This window comes from Ictidomys tridecemlineatus, chromosome 1, assembly GCF_052094955.1.
Source record: "Ictidomys tridecemlineatus isolate mIctTri1 chromosome 1, mIctTri1.hap1, whole genome shotgun sequence".
Classification (NCBI taxonomy): Eukaryota; Metazoa; Chordata; class Mammalia; order Rodentia; family Sciuridae; genus Ictidomys; species Ictidomys tridecemlineatus.
This window is the reverse complement of record NC_135477.1, coordinates 248285644-248305968: the sequence shown is the minus strand read 5'-3', so window position 1 is coordinate 248305968 and position 20325 is coordinate 248285644. Positions and strand designations below refer to the sequence as shown.

Sequence of the window (20325 nt, the reverse complement as noted above, 5' to 3'; positions counted from 1 at the left end):
TCCTCTTGGGATGTAAGTATTTTCATAGATTTTAAAGGGAGCGATTTAACAGTTCATAGTTTAATGGTTACCTGGACTGGTTCTCTTGTTTTTCATGGCCAAGATAACTCTTTTTTTTTTATATTACCTTTAGGCATTTCAGAATATCCTATCTTGTTTCCTGTAATTCTTCACCCAATACCATTTATCAACATTTTTTCTTAATCATCCCTCTCCTTTCTCCATTCAGGTATCCCCTGCCTCCCTCCTTCCCTTTCTTCATTTTTTTTTCTTTCTTCAGATCATTTCACCAAAAGTGTTAGTCTTGGGTGGGTTACAATACTAACAAATGCCACCAAGAGTCAAAACAGTTGTTTCTTCGACACCAATAGTGTTCTGCATCTAATTGCTGATTAGGGAGTTGACGTTCATTTATAGGCTTAAAGTTGACATTTTTTTTTCATTGCTGATTCTCAGAGTCTTTTGTCCTAGATCTTGTCTGTCTTTTAAAAAAACTCGGGAGGTTATTTGTTTTGTACTGTAAAATAATTATGGTGATGAAAATTGTCATTGTCATTTTCTTGTCTCCCACAGGCTGTGTTTGATGTGGACAGTAAGAAAGGGCTGACTCTGATCGAGCTCTGGGAAGGCTTGACAGTGGACGACATACAAAAGAGCACTGGGTGTGATTTTGCTGTAAGTGTCTCTGTGAGCTAACCCAGCCTTTTGTGCTACATCACAGGCTCCGGGATGTGTGTTTACAGGACGTGAACCATTAATTTGTGATCATTTTGGGAGTTGACCTTTGCAGTGTACAACAGTGGAAGGAAGGGTGCCTGCCCATGAGAGCAGGAGGGAGCAGGAGCCCTGCTCTGACTCATGGGCCAGGGCTTGGCTCAGGAGTCTGAAGCAGGAGAGTGAGGAGCCAGCAGAAGCTATTGGAAACAGGGCTGGTTTGAGCTCCAAGCTACTTGCTGCAAAGTCCCTGCAGGGGGGGCGGGGGGTGGGGGTGTCACTGTACTTTGAGTATATGTCAGCGGTGGTTAAATTTGATTAACTCAAAAGTGTGAGCCACAGGTGGAGAAATTATGCTTCCTTATTTTTAAACCCAGTGGTTTAATGGACAACTGAGTCCATTTAAAGTTAACCAAAGTAAAAGTAATAACGTCTCTGAAACAACAGAGGAAAGATTCAATTCTCAGACCCTTTTTAAAGAACCAGTCTACTATTTAAAATGGAATATTATTGCAAGGAGAAGAAAATACATTCATGTTGCAACTGCCCATCTTGAAGAAACAAATTTAACAACAATTATTTGATAGTCATGCGTAGATTCCATATAACTTTATGCGTGCTACATGCTTGGCTTGTACTTATCAGTGCATAACAAATTTCTTAAAAACAAAAGTTGCATAATTCATTATCCACATAATAAGTGTTTCTGTACCAAGGTCTTTGTCTATTAACCTTTTCTGAGTTTCCCTTTGGAAAAAAAAAAGAAGTCTCCCAGTAATACTTTGCTTGGAAAGCGCATCTTTAATTAGTTTTCCAATTTCATCAAGGTAGAAAAGAGGGATTTGTTTACACTTTAAGTATTTACAAACAGTTCTTAATCAGCTGTTGTTCTTTCATCTTTTTTTTTTCCTTTCCTTTTCAATGTGGAAGAGTTAACTTCTTTGTCAGGTAGCATTTTTAACATCCATAGAATTTTCAATGTATATTAACAAGAATATACAATAGAAGACCCTAGTTAGTTATTTTAATTCATGTGGGTAAATTAGAAATGAAAAAGATGAATTCTTGTACTTTTGCAAAAAAAAAAAAGTGCTAATTTTCCTACCTTTATACAGTGAAAGATATCTGTGTTCTCTCTTACATTTTAGTACCACTCCTTCTTTTCATTATAATTGTTTTTAACTGATATATAAAAGTTGTACTTGTTTATGGGGTTTTTGATGTTTCAGTACATGTTGTTTGATGTTTCACTACATGTTTACATTCTGTAATGTTCAAGGCAGGATAAATATATCTACTTCTTATAACACCATTTCCTTATGTTGGAAACATTCAAAATCTTTTCTTCTATCTTTTTGAAATATGAAGCACATTATCATTCTCTGTAGTCAACCTGCTGTGCAATAGCACTCCAGAACGTTTTGCTCTTGTCTCACTCTAACTCAGCACCCATTTATCAATCTCTTTTATCACTTCCTTTCCTCTACTCTCTCAAGCCTTTGGGAATCACTGTTCTACTGTCAACCTCTGTGAGAACAACTTTTGTGTATGTGTGTGTGGTGCTGGGGATTGAACCCAATTTTTTTTGATCCCTCTCATGCATAAGATCATGCAGTACCTGTCTTTCTGTGCCTGGCTTACTTCGTTTAACACAGTGATCTCCACTTCTATGCTGGTTGTCTCAAATGACAGGATTTCATCCATTTTATGGCTGAATAGTATTCCATTGTGTAGATGTACCATATTTTCTTTATTCAATCATCAGCTGATGGACACTAGGTTGTTTCCATTTCTTGGCTGTTGTGAATATTGGTGCAGTAAATATGAGAGTAGAGATGTCTCTTTAACACAGAGATTTTATTTCCTGGGATATATATCCAGTCGTGGGATTGTTGAACCATAAGATAGTTCTGTTGTTAAGTTTTTGTGTTGTTGTTGTTTTTGAGGAACCTCCACACTGTTTTCCTCAGTGGTGGTGCTAATTTACACCTCCTCCAGTGTGTGTTTTTCCTTTACATTCTTACTGACACTTGCTATTTTTTTTTTTCCTACTCACTCATAATCTTAGCTGTGTAGAGAAGGATATCACTTGACATTCTAGTGAGGTGATATTTCAATGTGGTTTTGATTTGCATTTCTTTGATTATTAGTGAGTTAAGAATTTTTTCATATATCTGTTGGCCATTTGTGTGTCTTCCTTTAAGAAATATCTATTTAAGTCTATTGCCCATTTTTTAATTGGATTATTTGAGATTTTCTGCTGTTGTTTGAGTTTCTTATATATCCTGAATATTAACCGTTTGTCGGATGTATAGTTTACAGATATTTCCCATTCGGTAGGTTGTCTCTTCATTCTATTACTTATTTCCTTTGCTGTGCAAAAGTTTTTTAGTATACTGTAATCTTATTTGTGTACCTTTGCTTTTGTTTCCTGTGCTTTTGGGGTCTTATCCAAAAATGACTTGCCCATTCCAATGTCCTGAAGTATTTCTCTGTTTTCTTCTAGTTTTATAGTTACAGACCTTACATTTATGTCTTTAGTCCGTTTTTTTAGAACTGATGAGAGGTAGGGGTCTAATTTCATTCCTCTGCATATGGTAACCCAGTTTGCCCAACACTATTTATTGAAAAAATTCCCTTCTCCAATGCATGTTCTTAGCACATTTGTCAAAGATCAGGTGACTAGAGATGTGTGGTTTTACTTCTAGGATCTCTGTTCTGTTCCATTGGTCTATGTGACTGTTTTTATGCCAATGTCATGTTGTTTTTAATTACTATAGTTTTGTAAGGTATTTTGAAGTCAGGTTGTGTAATGCCTCCTGCCTTTTTCTTTTCTTTTTATTAGTGCATGTTGACAATGCAGAACAATAGGTTTCATCATGGTATGTTCATGCATGCATATAACTTGAATCATTTCCACCCCCTGTAGCCCTTCCTACTCTCTTCACCTCACCCCCTGATCCCTTTCCTCTTTTTTTAATAGAAAATAGAAGTCTCCCTTCTATTTTCATGTTTTCTCTCTCAACCCCCAAATCAGATTCCATAAATGAGAGAAAACATGCAGTTCTTGTCTTTCTTTGGCTTATTTTGCTTAATATGATGATCTGTAGTTGCATTGTTCTTTTTGCTTAAGATGGTTTGGCTACTTGAAGTTTTTTGTGGTTCCATACAAATTTTAGGATTTTTTTCTCCCTTATTTTGTGAAGAAAGTACATGTTATGTTGATAGAGATTGCATTGATCACTTTGGTAGTATGAACATTTTAACAATATTGATTCTTCCAGATCATGAACACAAAATTTTCTTTTTATCCTCCTCAAATACTTTCATCAATGTTTTATAATTTTTATTGTAGAGATTTTTCACTTTTTGGGGGGGGTAAATTTATTCCTAAATAATTTTCTCTGTAGCTATTACAATTGCTATTGTTCTTCATATGTTGAATTTTTATCCTGCAACTTTACTGAATCATTTATTAGCGCTAATAGTCTTATTTGGAGAAATCTTTGGGGTAGACTATATAAAATCATATAGAAACAATGACAATTTGGCTATTTCTTTCCAATTTGGATGACTTCTATTTCTTTGTCTTATGCGATTGCTCTAACTAGGACATCCAATGCTATGTTAAGCAAAACTGGTTAAAGTGGGCATCCTTGTCTTGTTCCAGATCTTAGAGAGAAAGCCTTTTCCCTATAAGTATGATGTTAGCTGCTGGCTTATTATATATGGCCTGTATTATGTTGAGGTACATTTCTTCCTCTTTTGTTTTTATCATGAAGGAATGCTGAATTTTCTCAGATGCCTTTTTTCCACTTGTCACTGTTGTAGGCTCAGAGGCTCTGGCTGTGAGCAATGACCTGGGGTCAGAGACTGCTAGGATCTGCCAGGTGTTAGGTTTCAACACAGCCCAACCCTCAGTTTCAAGACACAACCCTGTGCTCACTTTCCTGCCCTACCCACTGGGGAGAATCTTGCTCCTCTCTGTACCTAAGGTGGTGGAGGCAGCCCTGTGGCCATCTGGCAGAGGAGGGGCCAGAGGCTCAATTTGCAGGTACTAGCCTAGAGCAGGAATCCTGAGGCTACCACTGGGTTTCCCCACAGTGAGCCTGTGGCTGGGTTTCAAGTCTAAGGCCTGGACTCAAGTCTGTGTCTGTCCCACCCACCCCTGTCCCCAAGAGGGAGGCATCTCTCTCCTTGCTGTGCTGTGTAAAGTTGGAGAAGCAGAGACATGGGCCACTTTTTCCTTCCTGCCTTCTTCATTGCATCTTTTCTCATTCATTATGCTAAAATTAGGCATTATGTTGCCTAAGGCAAGCTTCCTGAGCTCTTCTGAAGGTAGTTTGGTGTGTGGAAAACTGTCAAGTCAGTTTCTCTGTGAGGAGGTGATCACCGGAGTGTCTCTGTAGCCACCATCTCCCTCCCAATCCCATCTTTCCTTTCAGCAGTGGCATACAATCTTGTGTCCATCGAATTAGGCTATTGAGATGAAGTGTTAGTTTGTATGTCACTGTTGTCCCAGCAATTTAAAGGTGTGACATCAGCTGACCCATTTAGACAGAAGAACTAGCTTTTGGGGATCTGATGATGGATGGCATCTCTTTAGACCCTGACAGAGGAAATCACAGGGAGCAGGTGGTTTCTCCGTGTGGCCAGAGACTGGAGGACTCTGATTAATAAAAAGCATAATAGCTGGATTGTCAATAAGGATATATTTAATAATAAAAATCACATTGAGGATAATATTTCTTTTGTGATAATCCAGAAAATATTCCGTGCTGCAATTCAGAAGATGTGCTTTTTACTACATAGGTAGCATTATATTCTATGTGACTCTATCAGTTCCTCATTTTTCTTTGAGAGCTTTGGATGCAGCTTCATGATAAAGTTAGGCCCTGGGTTCAGTTCCCAGCATATACAGAAAAGAATTATGTTTAAGAAAAGACCCAATAGCTCAGCTTTTGATGTGTACCTGGAAGTGAAGATTCTAGAAGGGAATGATTAGTTTGGTTATTGCCTAATAAAGAAAAAGGTGGAAATCTAGTGCAAAGCAATTTAAAATGTGTTGCAAAATGTCTGCAGACCTAACAATACAGGCAAGTGAATGGGCAAAAGATACAGAATATGGATGTAGGTTGATTGAGAAAATACTGAGAATCTCAATGAAAAAGATGAAATATGCCAGCATTATATAATAGGACCTGACAAATATATGGTTTCAGGTTATTAAAAAAGAATGATTATGATGAATATTTGGGCATTTTTAAAAAAGGACTTTTCCAATTTATCATATGTAATTAGTTCTTTAAATGCCACATGAAATAGCTTCTCCTAAAAAAGTCTGTAATGACCATCACACTTTGGATTATAAATGCACCCCCGGCCAACCTCTTGGTCCCCAGCTGATGGAACTAGGAGATGGGTCCTAGTTGGAAGAAGTAGTTCATTGCGGGTGTACACCTGAAGAGAACACTGAGACCCTGACTTCTTGATCTCACTGTCTGTGCTTCCTGGCCACCAGGAGCCATGTGCTTCTGCCGTGATGTACTGCCTGGTGATAGGCCCACAAAGCAACAAGACCAAGCGACTGTGGGCTAAACGGCTGACACCATGAGCCAAAATAAACATTTCCTCCTTTGAAGTTGTTTATCTCAGGTGTTTGGTCCCGGTGACAGAAAGCTAACAGGGAACATATCTAAAGTTACAATGAACTCCAAAGGAGGCTGTGTAAATTTAGTCATAGAAATGCAAATATTGACTCTCTTTCTGGAACCTTCAGTACACTCCAAAAATAATCTTACATGGGAAAAGGGTGATTCACAGCTAGAGGAGGCACCCCTTGACGGACAGAGCTCTGCTTCCATATGATCACTCTCCCTCAACGTGTAATTGCTGTGAGGAAAGGGACGCTCCTCTGTGTTTTTAGGTATTGAGTTCTGAATCCATTGAGAGAGAGAATGGAGCTGGCGGACAAATGTAAACTGTCATCATCATTATAGAGGCTAGGGCGAAGGATGTGGCTTAGGTGTGCAGCCACAGTGGACTTCCCAGGTACAAACCCCAGTGGTGGAGGGGCTTTGGCTCCCGTGTATAAGCTGAGTGAGAAAACCACAGCCTCCTACACCCGAGGAGACTTACTGTTGAGCTTCCTTCCACATGGCCCAAAGCAAAGCAGCATGTGCTCCCCACAGGAAGGCTGATCCCAAGGAAGAAGAGTCAGAGTGAATTTCAAAGGCTGCAGTTCCTTTCCAGCTGAGTCTCTGGGGTCATACTAGAGGCCACGGGCATGAAGTGAGACAGGAAGGGAATAGATGCTCTACCTCAGTGCTGTTGAGTGGTAGAGCCATGGGCACCCATTCATGCTCCCCAAATGCTTGATTGTGGTGGCATTCTGTCATGCCTTTCTATCTTTCTTTTTCTTTAACGGTGATGAGAAAAAACGTATTACATAAAATTTATCGTCTTAATCATGTTTAAGTGTGCAGCCCAGTAGTAGTAAATGTGTGCACATGGCTACACAGCAGATCTAGAACTTTTTCATCTTGCAACACTGAACTCTATTCCACTCTGCACCACTTCCCTCTCTTCACTCTCTCCAGCTCTTGACCATCCGTTCTACTTTGTTTCTATAGTTTTGACTACTTCAGATACTTCTTGTGAGTGAACCAGTACAGTATTTGCCCTTTGTTGACTGGCTTATTTAGCTTTGCATATGTCAAGTTTGAGGTTTGTCCCTGTTGTAACAGTCTTAACTTTTTCGAAGCTTGCCTTTTCCATGTGGGTAGATCCCACACTTTATCCATTCATTTCTTGGTAGACATTTGATTTGCTTCTACTTCTTGAATATTATGAATAATGCTGCAAAAGACCATGGATGTACAATTACAATTATCTCTTTTAAATTTTTTGGTTATATATTCAGAAGTAGAATCGTGGAATCATATGATGATTCTACTTTTAATTTGGGGGGAAATTTCCTTAATGTTTATTCCCACCAATAATGCACATGGGTTCCAGTTTCCCCACAACCTCACCATTGCTTGTTATTTTTTGCTTAATAGTGGACATGCTCATGGGTGTGAGATAGCTCATTGTGACTTTGATTTGCATTTCTCTGATGATCTATGACGTTCAGAATGTTTTCATACATTTGTTGGATATTTGTGTATTTTCTTTGTCTATTCAGTTGCCTTTTGTTGTTGTTGTTGTTTGGTTTTGTTTTGCTTTTGTGTTTTGAATTTGTCTGGTTTTTTTTTTTTTTTTTGTTTGTTTGTTTGTTTGTTTGTTTTAGTGCTAGGGATAGAACCCAGGGCTTGGGCCTGCTAGACAGGCACTCTACCACTGAACTCCACCCCAGCCCTAAATACCTATTTTTTAAATCAGGTTATCCGATATTCTTTTGTTGTTTTTGTTGAGTTGTAGACGTTCTTTAGATATGTTTGATGTTAACCTCTTGTCAGATTCATGATTTGAAAGTGCTTTCTCCCCATAAGTCATGTGTTCACTCGGTTGATTGTTCCTTTGACAACTCTTTTTATGCTATTAGCACCCAACAATTTCACAACTAAGGAATCCTTTGGCTTATTTTTCTCCCATCACCCTCACATTTTGAAAGAAGTCTGTCTTCCAAATATTTATTAAGTCATAATTCACTTCAAAGAGTCAAAATGATATTGCACATTTCCCCATATTAAGACTGTGACAAGCTAATGAAACTTTCAAATTCCTTTGTTTATATCTGTACTTACATCATTCACTGTGCCAGTAACTTGATGGGTCAAAGTAGAAAGAAATGAAAAGGAAAGGTGATATCCTACCATTTAAATTCCATTATCTCTAAAATATCATTTTGCAGCGACTAGTGGATCCAATTGTTATTCATCTTTCTTTTCTGATGAATGCTTGAGTTACATGAAATAGGTTTTCTTTGCCAAAAGTGCCTGTAGATCTTTTTTGAAACAGAGTAATTCTTTGTTTTATTAAAATAAATTTAAACCATGAGAATATATATGGTAGAATAAACTTCCACTGATCACTTGTCACCTCACACTATTTATTTATTTGTCTGTCTTCACAGTGCTGGGGGTTGAACCCAAGACCTCATGCATGCTAGACAAGCACTCTACCACTGAGCACACCACAGCTCCATCTGTTATTAATCACTCAGTGTATGTCACACCCAGCTGTGAAATGGGGGGGGGGGGAAATACACCAATTGGCATAGCTCTTACTCCCAAGGGTCTTGGTCTTATTCCCCCGGCAAGAACACACCTAAACCATCAGTGGCAGAAAAATTAAATAAGAGCATTGCTTATTTATATGCTTGCCATGGAATCTGAAAGAAGCCTGCTGTAGAAATTCTTTGCCAAATTCAATAAGTTTGTATTCTCAAAATCTATTATGAACTGGCATTATACTAGAATTAAACAGTATACTCTTGGGATGTCATTAGACTGGGAAGACAAATTACTGGCTCATCGTCTATACTGAAATCATGTCTTCTGCTCAGCCTGTGGATCACACTGGCAGAATAATGTGCTTTGGTTTGTATAGACTTACAATGTTGATGAGACTGTGAGAACAGAAATGAGAAATGGTAGTTTAGTAGATATTTTTTATTACCAAAGAGACAAGATGAGTCAAGTCTACAGAAAGCTTCATCATCTTCTTTTCCAATAAAAGTCCATTTTCACATTGAGGATGTGAGTGATAGTAAGAGCTCAGAATGGAACCAACACAAGGAAAGGGATCAGGTATTTTAGTATTTAAAATTAAGGTATTATGTTGTAATTCTGCAACATGTACAACCAGTAGAATGAGAAGTTATGCTCCATTTATGTATGATGTGTCAAATGCATTCTGTTGTCATGTGTAACTAATTAGAACACATAAAAAAAGAAAAAAAATGAAAGTATTAACAAATTAAATGCCTATTAGAGATTATCTGTTTTCAAGAAAGAACAATTTTATTTCACTTAATTAATTCCACAAATGCTGTATTGTTAAAAGAAGAAAAGGAGTTGTTTGTGAGACACACTTCCCTACTCAGAGCTCATTTGTCTTCTCTGCAGTAGAGGTGAAGGTATATGCCTGTGGAATGGCACTCTTAGCTAGTTATTATGTATCCATTATTTTGTCTGTTCTACATCTGCTCTTAGAAATGGCAAGGCTAAACCAGGAGTCTAGGTGCATGCCTGTAATCCCAGTGGCTCAGGAGGCTGAGGCAGGATAATCACAAGTTCAAAACCAGCCTCAGCCATTTAGTGAGGCCCTCAACAACTTAGCAAGACCCTGTCTCTAAAAAAAATATATTAAAAAGGGCTGGGGATGTAAGTGTCTCTGGGTTCAATCCCTGGTACAAAAAAAAAAAAAAAAAGGCAAGGTTGAATGATCTCTTATCCTAAACTGTATGACAAACTATGCTGATCTTTATTCTTTTTTTTTTTAATTTTGTTTTTTTTTTTTTAGTGTTATTGTTCATTTTAGCAGAAAAGTGGAAGAAAGGGCATTAACTCTTGACATGTGATTAATACAGAAGTTATTTATAAATGAACTAAAAATATTTAACCACATCAGAGCCAATTAATTTCCAGCTCTTTCGATTTTTTAATACTGAATTTACCTTTTTTAGTGTTTCTTCTAGTTCTTTGACGTTTACCTCTAGTCACCCACTCATTCATTAATTTGTTAATTTTACAAAATATTGTTCAACCTGGAAGCAAAATGCTGATTTGGTCCACTTCCATTGCCACATCTATGAGGTACTCAGAAAATCACCCAAGTTTTAATATTCGCTACTGTGCTCCCCAGTGTTTGCTCCTGACTGGGATCTAATGGATCTTTGCCATATTGAATTAAGAAATCTGGAGCTGGTACCATACTTTGAATGATCTGTCACAATTAAGCCAGATTTCTTACATCTAGATTTCTGCTTCATCCATGCTGTGAGTGTAGACCTGTTCTCATTTTTCTGTACTTTAATGAGATTCCCAGGAATGTACTTGCTGTTCTAGACACTTCACGTAATTACAATCAAGATTTAATAGTGTTAGTGCTGTTACCACCTCTTTGTAGTGACGTGGAGTCCTTTGACTGCTTTTGCATCATTTCTGTCCTGACGATGAAATTTCTGGTAAGAGTTATCGTTGATCATAGATTTTCATTACTGTGTATCCACGTGGCCCACAGATTACATACATTGCAGATTGACGGGGGATCTGTTTGGAGAACATAGAGATTTGTGCTTGGCACTGGGTCTTGAATAAGTCTCTGGAGATCCCTGATCCATGCAGTGGAGGTCTTGGAGAGCAGGACCCTTTGTTTGTCTCTCTGCTCCTTTTCTGCACGCTCTTTGCTGCCTTGCCCAGTTGTCTTTAATATGGAATTGTAATACAAGAAGGTTGAAAACCCCTAACGATCACAAATGCAAACAGAACAGGAGTTCCCTGTCTTGGTGTTTCAGAATGAAAAAATGATAGTGAAACTATATAGGCAATGTCCACAGCAAGTTTGCTAATTGCCTTTATCATTTGGGTTTGGAAATTTAAAGTTGTACATACAATGTGGTTTTTCATGATTTGATTTTTTTTTCCTCTTTCTTTTACCAGGTTTCACCAAAACTCATGCCAATGCAGCAAATCACAACTTGAAATATGGGAGTAGACGTTTGCCCCAGGCTGTTGGTTTTTCAATTTAAGCACAGAGGATTTAATTGGAAGAATGTCAGGATCATAATTGTATATGTAACAAGCAGTTTTTGACTAGTTTTTGTCTGGTGTTTCAGGATTTATGCAGCCATATAGATTTTGTTCTCTCAAGTGTACTATGATACTTTAATGAAAAACAAAAGGAAAACATGATCATTTTATTTTCTAAGTGCTTAGAAGGTTGTCTTTACCATTGGTGCTCACATTGGATGTATCTTTTTCATGTGTGCTATGCTAAGTTATATGCAGTATTTACTAAGATGGGCCCTAGGAAGAGTTTCATTGATAAGCTTTCCCTTATACCTAAATTATGGCTTAGTACTTATGGAAGAAAAATAATATGTATGTGATTAGGAAGAATACTATCTTCGTGATTGTTTTCCCATCAGTCTCCTCTGATTTTTTGCCTCTGGTCTGCCTAGACCATCCTCCTTCCTCCCATCCTTCTTGTAGCTAAATAGATACCCAAGAAAACAAGCAGGGATGTCTTTGGCAGAAGAAGTAACTTGTTTGTGAGAAAGACCAAAAGGTGTAGGATCTATTGCTGTTGACACACCATCAAGAAGCTGCCATAAGAGACAACCAACCATCCATCTGTGCTTTGCCAAAGGCCAAGCTAACTATGGGAAGAGGGCTAGAAACCTAACTGATCTGCTAGGACAGTTTTCTCTGTTTTAAACAGTGCACTATTTCTTTCTATCTAATTGGATCCTTAAGGTTACTTCCCTGTTACAGAGGCCCAGTGGACTACTTATACAATACCTTCTCCTAGGTCAAGAAGAATTGTGGTAATTTATCATGAGTCCTTAATCACAGTGACAGCAGAGTTAAAAAAATAAAATAATAAAAGATACATTTTTTTTAAGGCTCTGATTTCTGCTCAGAAAAGTTTCTAAATATTGAATGACTTTTCTACAGAGCAGTGGTTTTTCTGCCTAAGCTACTTCCTTTAATAAAGTACTTTTAATTCAACCTTAATCAAGCCGGGGAAATAATGATGGACAAACTTGAGATTTGAAGAGTTGGTGAATTTTTAATGTTAAGGGATAGACATGGCAGATTAATCTTGTAAAGGACGTTTCTTCAGAGGTCTCCTCAATACCAAGGGGATTGCTTCAGAAGTATCCTGGGTATCTGATGGGAGAAAGTCTAGACACCCTGAAAGCAGTCCAGACAGCAGGTCTCTGGACAGAGGAAGGCAGAATACCATGCAATATATCATTCCTCTGGCAGGAATTTATGCACGTTTTTAGGTGATGACTGTTATTGGAACTCACTCCTCTTCAGGTATGCCTAGAATTGTGTTATGTACAATATTCAAGGAAGAAGAGAGATTTTTTTGTGAGTAGCACACTTTGCACAAAAGACAGCCTTTCTGGCTGACTGCATAGTACTTATAAAAATAAATCTTAGAATGTACAAGTTCCACTGAGAGTAATATTTATCTATATTAGAGTTGTGATTTAGAAAAAAAGTTATGTTATTAATGGTTGTTATATGTTCAAACTTACTTGTTTATCATTCCAGTCTGTTACTTTAACATGATGTGATTCTAAAAAAGTTCTAAACATTGGCAAAACTTAAATAGATGTTTGAATGTTCTTGATCAGAGAGTGTACCATAATGTTAAGAACTGCATTAAGAAATACAATAAAGATTCCAAGTTGATAGAGATCAGTGTGCTTGTCCTGTTTCTCACTTGGGGATAGTGCAGTTAAGGATGTGAATTATGCAATAGAGGTGTTGTTGGAATAGCTAACAATAAAGGCATCCATTATCACTTTTAATCAGATTGCTTCTTTTCTCTTTATCTTACCAAAGAAGAAATATTGTCCTTCTAAAACAAGCAAATGAACCATTACCTAACTAAAGTCCACACCTTGTTCCTAGAAAAATAATGAAGGTTTCATGTGTTAATTTGTTTGCTCTCACCTAATATTTTCCTTTATGATAGACATACATTAATTAATTTCCCAGTAGTTTGTTGTGTTTTGTTGCATTTTGGAGTGTCTCCTGTTTGCCCAGCATCTATCTGTGTTTACTCTCTAGAAACAGACTTACCCCCTGTCTAAAGGAGTAGGCAGGTTCCCAGGATATGCCACTTCTGATTCCTCTCCTCTGCCTACTTTGCTCATTCCCAGAAATTAGCACATGATCCAGGATGTACCATTTAGATTATTTCTACCACATTTAAAAGCAGTAAATGAGAGAGAAGTCAGTTTTCTTACTCTTCTTTGGCCACAAAGCTAAAAGAATTTGTCTGGTTTTAATACCCAGTCTCATTATCCATGCATACACACACACACACACACACTAGCAACCAGCTTAGCTACTGTTGGAAATAAAGGATCTGGCACAAATACACAAGAGGTATAGGGAGGAATCATCCTGGTGATTTGGATTTCATGTTTTAGTGCAAGTAATATTATGGTTTAGCGTTTTCAGAGATGTTAGTCTTTTTGCAACCAAATATATTCATTACATCTTAAAGAACCACAGTGGAAAACAGTATATTCTCCCCATTTTAAAGATGGAGAATCTGAAAACAAGGTTTAGAAACTTAAGACAATCTTCCCTCCATCCATGTCTATACATGAGCCCACAGATCTCCCTTTGTGCTTGAGCTAGTTCTTTATCACCTGCAGCCACAGTTCTGATAGGGACCTGGTCTTCTACAGAAGTTAGACGTAATATGAGCAAAGATGCTTATACCTGGGACCAGAGAACGCACGAAAGAGCATTTGTGGGTGTTACCAAGTGGTAGGAAGTTTCTTGGTAGAGAATTTTTTTTTTTTCTGATCTCAGTATATGCATCACAGGGTTGGAATGGCATTCCATTAGAAGTATATAAGCAGACATTTAATCAATGTATAGCTTCCTTTGGCACTTTTCTGCTTTTTCTTACAGGAATGACTTTGAGTTTCTAAAGCTTATTTTCAGATTCTCCATCTTTAAAATGGAGAGAATATGCTGTTTTCCACTGTGGTTCTATAAGATGTAATGAATCTGTTTGTTTGCAAAAAGACTGACATCTTTTGAAAATGCTATACTATAATATTATTTGGGACAGAATTGTCCATTGTTCCTTTCTGTTTATTTTTCAATGTTTTATGTCACCTGCCTACAAGAGGCCATTTTGCATATCAAACAGAGTTTAAGCATAAACACCAATAAATATAGTGTGATCTGAGTGCACATCTGTGTGACAGGTACTTGAAGTCTCCTGCCTGCAGCAATTCAGACATGTCTCTGTCAAAATAATTCAAAGATCAATGTTGCTTTGTGGATCACACAGCAACTCCCATGAGACTGATGCCTACATCAATCTAGGTAACTAACTGATAAGGCAATTCCTTATCAACGTCTCAAATACAAATCATGTTTGGTCATGAAGATTAAATATGAAGGGCTGGGGTTGTGGCTCAGAGGTAGAATGCTTACCTACGTGTGAGGCACTGGGTTCGATCCTCAGCACCACATAAAAATAAATAGATAAAATTTATTGTGTCCACCTACAACCTAAAATAAAATAACTTTTTAAAAAAGATTAAATACGATTCATTATGGTCATCATGACTCCGAGTGGGGTGCTCCTACATTCTGGCTCTTCATAGCAGGACCCATAGTCGTATCAGTATTTCTACTTACAAACTATGGGATACCAGTATCCCACTCAGTCATTTTGTATCTGATTCATTTGTTAGAAGTTGGGCATTTCACCTTCTACCCTTTACAAAGTTTGGGGGAGGTAATTAGCTCCACAAGTATGTGTAAAACTTTGATGTTACCTTGTAAGTCTCTTTTTATGATTTAGTGGTTTAGAGATTGCCTCTCCCACTTTGTCTTCTTGTGGTGAGAATGCTCAACACTCCACATCCCTGCAAAGGCTGTTTTCATATCCAGCTTCCAGCTCTGGTGCACCCTCAGTGTAGGGTAAGAGTTTAGTAGTTGTCTTACTGATTCTCGGCCACGTATTTCAAAATCAGTGCACAGATTGAAAGATGGCGGCGAAGGGAGTGCATCACCCCAGTGCGCTGCATCACTGAGCCAGTGAAAGAAGATATGAAACGGCTGAAGGATATCTTGTTGGGAATTTCCAGTGAAATTGAGGCGCTACAGAATCTAATAGACAGGTTTCCATTGTGCGAGGTTCGGCAGTGGGAGCTCCATTTCTCCGCACGAAGGGTCGCATAGCCTGATAGCTCCGCGGTGGGTTGTCTGCGGCGCGCGCTGGGAATCGGCAGGGAGCCGGAGCGGGAGAACAGCGAGGAGAGGGAGAACAGCGATACGGATTCGGAGGGCTCCTGCCAGCGATACATCGGCAGCGCTTGGTGCGGAGTTCCGGCTTGAGACAGAGGAGAGAAGCGGCGGTTCCAGTCACCGGTCTGACCACGGAGGACGGCGGCCTCCATCTTGGAGAGATGATGTAATCATCCCATTGTTCTGCTGATCTCAGCTCATTCAGCTACGGAACAGGTGAATTCAGGCTGGTATTTGCCTTCGTCTAGCAGACAGATTTCTTGCTCAGGATCGGGACTAGGAATCCTGTGGAGAATACTCTTGAAGGCTCGTGCCTGGCAAGGCGTGCTCCGGGCACTGAGCAGCGGGACTTGGGTTCCCGGGACTTGGGTTCCCAGGGCTAACCGGGCCCAGGTCTGAGGAATCTGCGGAGACTGCCTGTGAAGGCGAGCTCCGAGTGGAGCGTGCGCTGAGCTTGGGGCAACTGGGTTCTGACTCCCGAGACAGTTTTGGCCTGGGGCTGGGGAACCCCGGGGGTCACTCGCTGGGGCCAGCTCCCAGCGGAGAGAGTGTATCCGGATAGGAAAGGCGGGGTTCTTGCTACCTAAGCTGCTTTGGCCCAAGGCTAGGGAACTGGCGGTGACTGCTTCTCGGCCAGGGTCCTGCTGGGTGCTGTGGGGGCAGAGTGGAGCTTCCACCTGCGCCCAGAGCAGGCCAAGTGACCCGCCGGCGTGGTACCATGAAACCCCAAATGCAGCTGGTGCTGAAGAGAGAAGCCGCCCACGCTTAGAATAGGACCAGCGACCCACTGGCAAGACAGGCCAGGTAGCTTGCCAACGTGGTGGACACGTAACACTGAGGCAGTCGCGTCACACTGGTTGGAGTGGGGGTGGAGCAGGGTCGCCGCCTGGGTCCGGAGGGGGCTCAGCGACCCGTTGGAGAGGTAGTCAGGTACCCCCATTGGGAGTGGGGGCTGTGCAGAACTGCGACCCACCGGCCTAGAGGTCTGCCAGCGTGGTAGACACGTCACACCAATTGGAGTGGGGGCACAGCAGAGCCGCCACCCACATCCAGATCAGGACCAACGACCCCAGGGTGTGGTAGTTACGTTACCACAATTGGAGTGGGGTCAGAGCAGAACAGCCACCAGTGCCTGCAGTGGGGGCAGACCTGCGACCAATTAGCGTGGTAGACAGACCACCCTAATTAGGGGAGGAGCACAGCCACTACCCGCCCTGCAAGGGAGACTTCCCAACTATACAAGAGCAATATAAATAAATAGGAGGTAAATTTCAAAAACACAACAGTTGCACCAAGCAGGAAGAAACGCGAGCAGTATGAAAAGACAAGGAAAGAAAGGTCCACAAGCAATGCAGGTCAACTCAACTTTAGAAGAGGTAATAGCTGCAACAGACGGAATGTCAGATAAAGAGTACAGGATATATATGCTGCAGATGATCTGGAGTCTCAAGGAAGACATGAGACAGCAAAATCAGACAATGAAAGATCACATTGACAAACAAATCCAGGAAGTAAAAGATCAATTTCACAGGGAGATAGAGGTAATAAAAAACAAACAAATTGAAATCCTGGAAATGCAGGAATCATTAAACCAACTTAAAAACTCAATTGAGAATACTAACAGCAGATTAGATCACTTAGAAGAGAGAACATCAGACAATGAAGACAAAGTATTTCAACTGGAAAAGAACATAGACAGCTCAGCAAGTCTGCTAAGAAACCATGAGCAGAACATCCAAGAATTATGGGACAATATCAAAAGACCAAATTTAAGAGTCATTGGGATACAGGAAGGCACAGAGCTCCAAACTAAAGGAATAAGCAGACTATTCAGTGAGATTATACAAGAAAACTTCCCAGACTTGAAGAATGAGACAGAATCACAAATCCTAGAAGCCTACAGGACTCCGAATGTGCAAAATCATAAGAGATCCACACCTAGACACATTATAATGAAGATGTCCAACATACAGAATAAGGAGAGAATTTTAAAAGCTGCAAGAGAAAGAAAGCAGATTACATTTAGGGGCAAACCAATCAGGATAACAGCTGATCTCTCAACACAGACCCTGAAAGCTAGAAGATCCTGGAATAACATATTTCAAACACTGAAAGAAAATGGGTTCCAACCAAGAATCGTGTATCCGGCGAAATTAAGCTTCAGGATAGAAGATGAAATTAAAACCTTCCATGATAAACAAAAGTTAAAAGAATTCGCAGCTAGAAAACCATCTCTTCAAAAAATCCTTGGCAAAACATTACAGGAAGAGGAAATGGAAAATAACACTGAAAACCAACAATGGGAGATAGGACAGTAAAGGGGGAAAAATAGTCAAAGAGGATAACAAATCAGGTTTAGAAACATCAATAAACAAATATGGCTAGAAGAACAAATCATATCTCAATAATAACCCTAAATGTTAATGGCTTAAATTCACCAATTAAGAGACACAGGCTAGTAGAATGGATCACAAAAGAAGACCCAACAATATGCTGCCTACAGGAGACGCATCTGATAGAAAAAGATATTCATAGACTGAAGGTGAAAGGTTGGGAAAAATCATACCACTCATATGGAATGCGGAAACAAGCAGGAGTGTCCATACTCATATCTAATAAAATAGATTTCAAACCAAAGTTAATCAAAAGGGATAAAGAAGGACACTTCATACTGCTCAAGGGAACCATACACCAACAAGACATAACAATCATAAATATATATGCCCCAAATAATGGTGCGGCTGTGTTTATCAAGCAAACTCTCCTCAAGTTCAAGAGTCTAATAGACCACCATACAATAATCATGGGAGACTTCAACACACCTCTCTCACCACTGGACAGATCTTACAAACAAAAGTTAAATAAAGAAACTATAGAACTCAATAACACAATTAACAACCTAGACTTAATTGACATATATAGACTATACCACCCCAAATCAAGTAGTTACACTTTTTTCTCAGCAGCACATGGAACCTTCTCAAAAATAGACCATATATTATGTCACAGGGCAACTCTTAGACAATATAAAGGGGTAGAGATAATACCATGCATCTTATCTGATCATAATGGAATAAAACTGAAAATCAACGATAAAAGAATGAAGGAAAAATCAAGCATCACTTGGAGAATGAACAATAGGTTGCTGAATGATCAATGGGTTTTAGAAGACATCAAGGAGGAAATTAAAAAATTCCTAGAGTCAAATGAAAACACAGACACAACATATCGGAATCTATGGGACACATTGAAAGCAGTTCTAAGAGGAAAATTCATTGCTTGGAGTTCATTCCTCAAAAAAAGAAAAAACCAACAAATAAATGATCTCATACTTCATCTCAAAATCCTAGAAAAAGAAGAGCAAAACAACAGCAAAAGAAGTAGAAGGCAAGAAATAATTAAAATCAGAGCTGAAATAAATGAAATTGAAACAAAAGAAACAATTGAAAAAATTGACAGGACTAAAAGTTGGTTCTTTGAAAAAATAAATAAAATTGACAGACCCTTAGCCATGCTAACGAAGAGAAGAAGAGAGAGAACTCAAATTACTAACATACGGGATGAAAAAGGTAATATCACAACAGACACTTCAGAAATACAGAAGATAATCAGAAATTATTTTGAATCCTTATACTCCAATAAAATAGAAGATAGTGAAGGCATAGATAAATTCCTTAAGTCTTATGACCTGCCCAGATTGAGTCAGGAGGATATAGACAACCTAAACAGACCAATAACAATAGAGGAAATAGAAGAAACCATCAAAAGATTACCAACTAAGAAAAGCCCAGGACCGGATGGGTATACAGCAGAGTTTTACAAAACCTTTAAAGAGGAACTAACACCAATACTTTTCAAGCTATTTCAGGAAATAGAAAAAGAGGGAGAACTTCCAAATTCATTCTACGAGGCCAACATCACCCTGATTCCGAAACCAGACAAAGACACTTCAAAGAAAGAAAACTACAGACCAATATCTCTAATGAACCTTGACGCAAAAATCCTCAATAAAATTCTGGCGAATCGGATTCAAATACATATCAAAAAAATTATACATCATGATCAAGTAGGATTCATCCCTGGGATGCAAGGCTGGTTCAATATACGGAAATCAATAAATGTTATTCACCACATCAATAGACTTAAAAATAAGAACCATATGATCATCTCGATAGATGCAGAAAAAGCATTCGACAAAGTACAGCATCCCTTTATGTTCAAAACTCTAGAAAAATTAGGGATAACTGGAACATACCTCAACATTGTAAAAGCAATCTACGATAAGCCACAGGCCAGCATCATTCTGAATGGAGAAAAATTGAAGGCATTCCCTCTAAGATCTGGTACAAGACAGGGATGCCCTCTCTCACCACTTCTGTTCAACATAGTCCTCGAAACACTGGCCAGAGCAATTAGACAGACAAAAGAAATTAAAGGCATAAAAATAGGAAAAGAAGAACTTAAATTATCACTATTTGCAGATGATATGATCCTATACCTAGCAGACCCAAAAGGGTCTACAAAGAAGCTATTAGAGCTAATAAATGAATTCAGCAAAGTGGCAGGATATAAGATCAACACGCATAAATCAAAGGCATTCCTGTATATCAGTGACAAATCCTCTGAAACGGAAATGAGGACAACT

At 39.0% G+C, this 20325-nt stretch overlaps 1 protein-coding gene across 1 annotated transcript in view; it reads left to right on the top strand.

The window, feature by feature from the left end:
* Nucleotides 1–13092, top strand: part of Oxct1 (3-oxoacid CoA-transferase 1) — a 131528-nt gene extending 118436 nt beyond the window's left edge. The window contains exons 16-17 of the mRNA XM_005325615.5: nucleotides 574–675; nucleotides 11322–13092. Of these exons, the coding sequence (XP_005325672.1) occupies nucleotides 574–675; nucleotides 11322–11363 (144 nt within the window). The 3' untranslated portion in view covers nucleotides 11364–13092. The remainder of the gene's footprint in view (nucleotides 1–573; nucleotides 676–11321) is intronic.
* Nucleotides 13093–20325: the final 7233 nt, after the last annotated feature.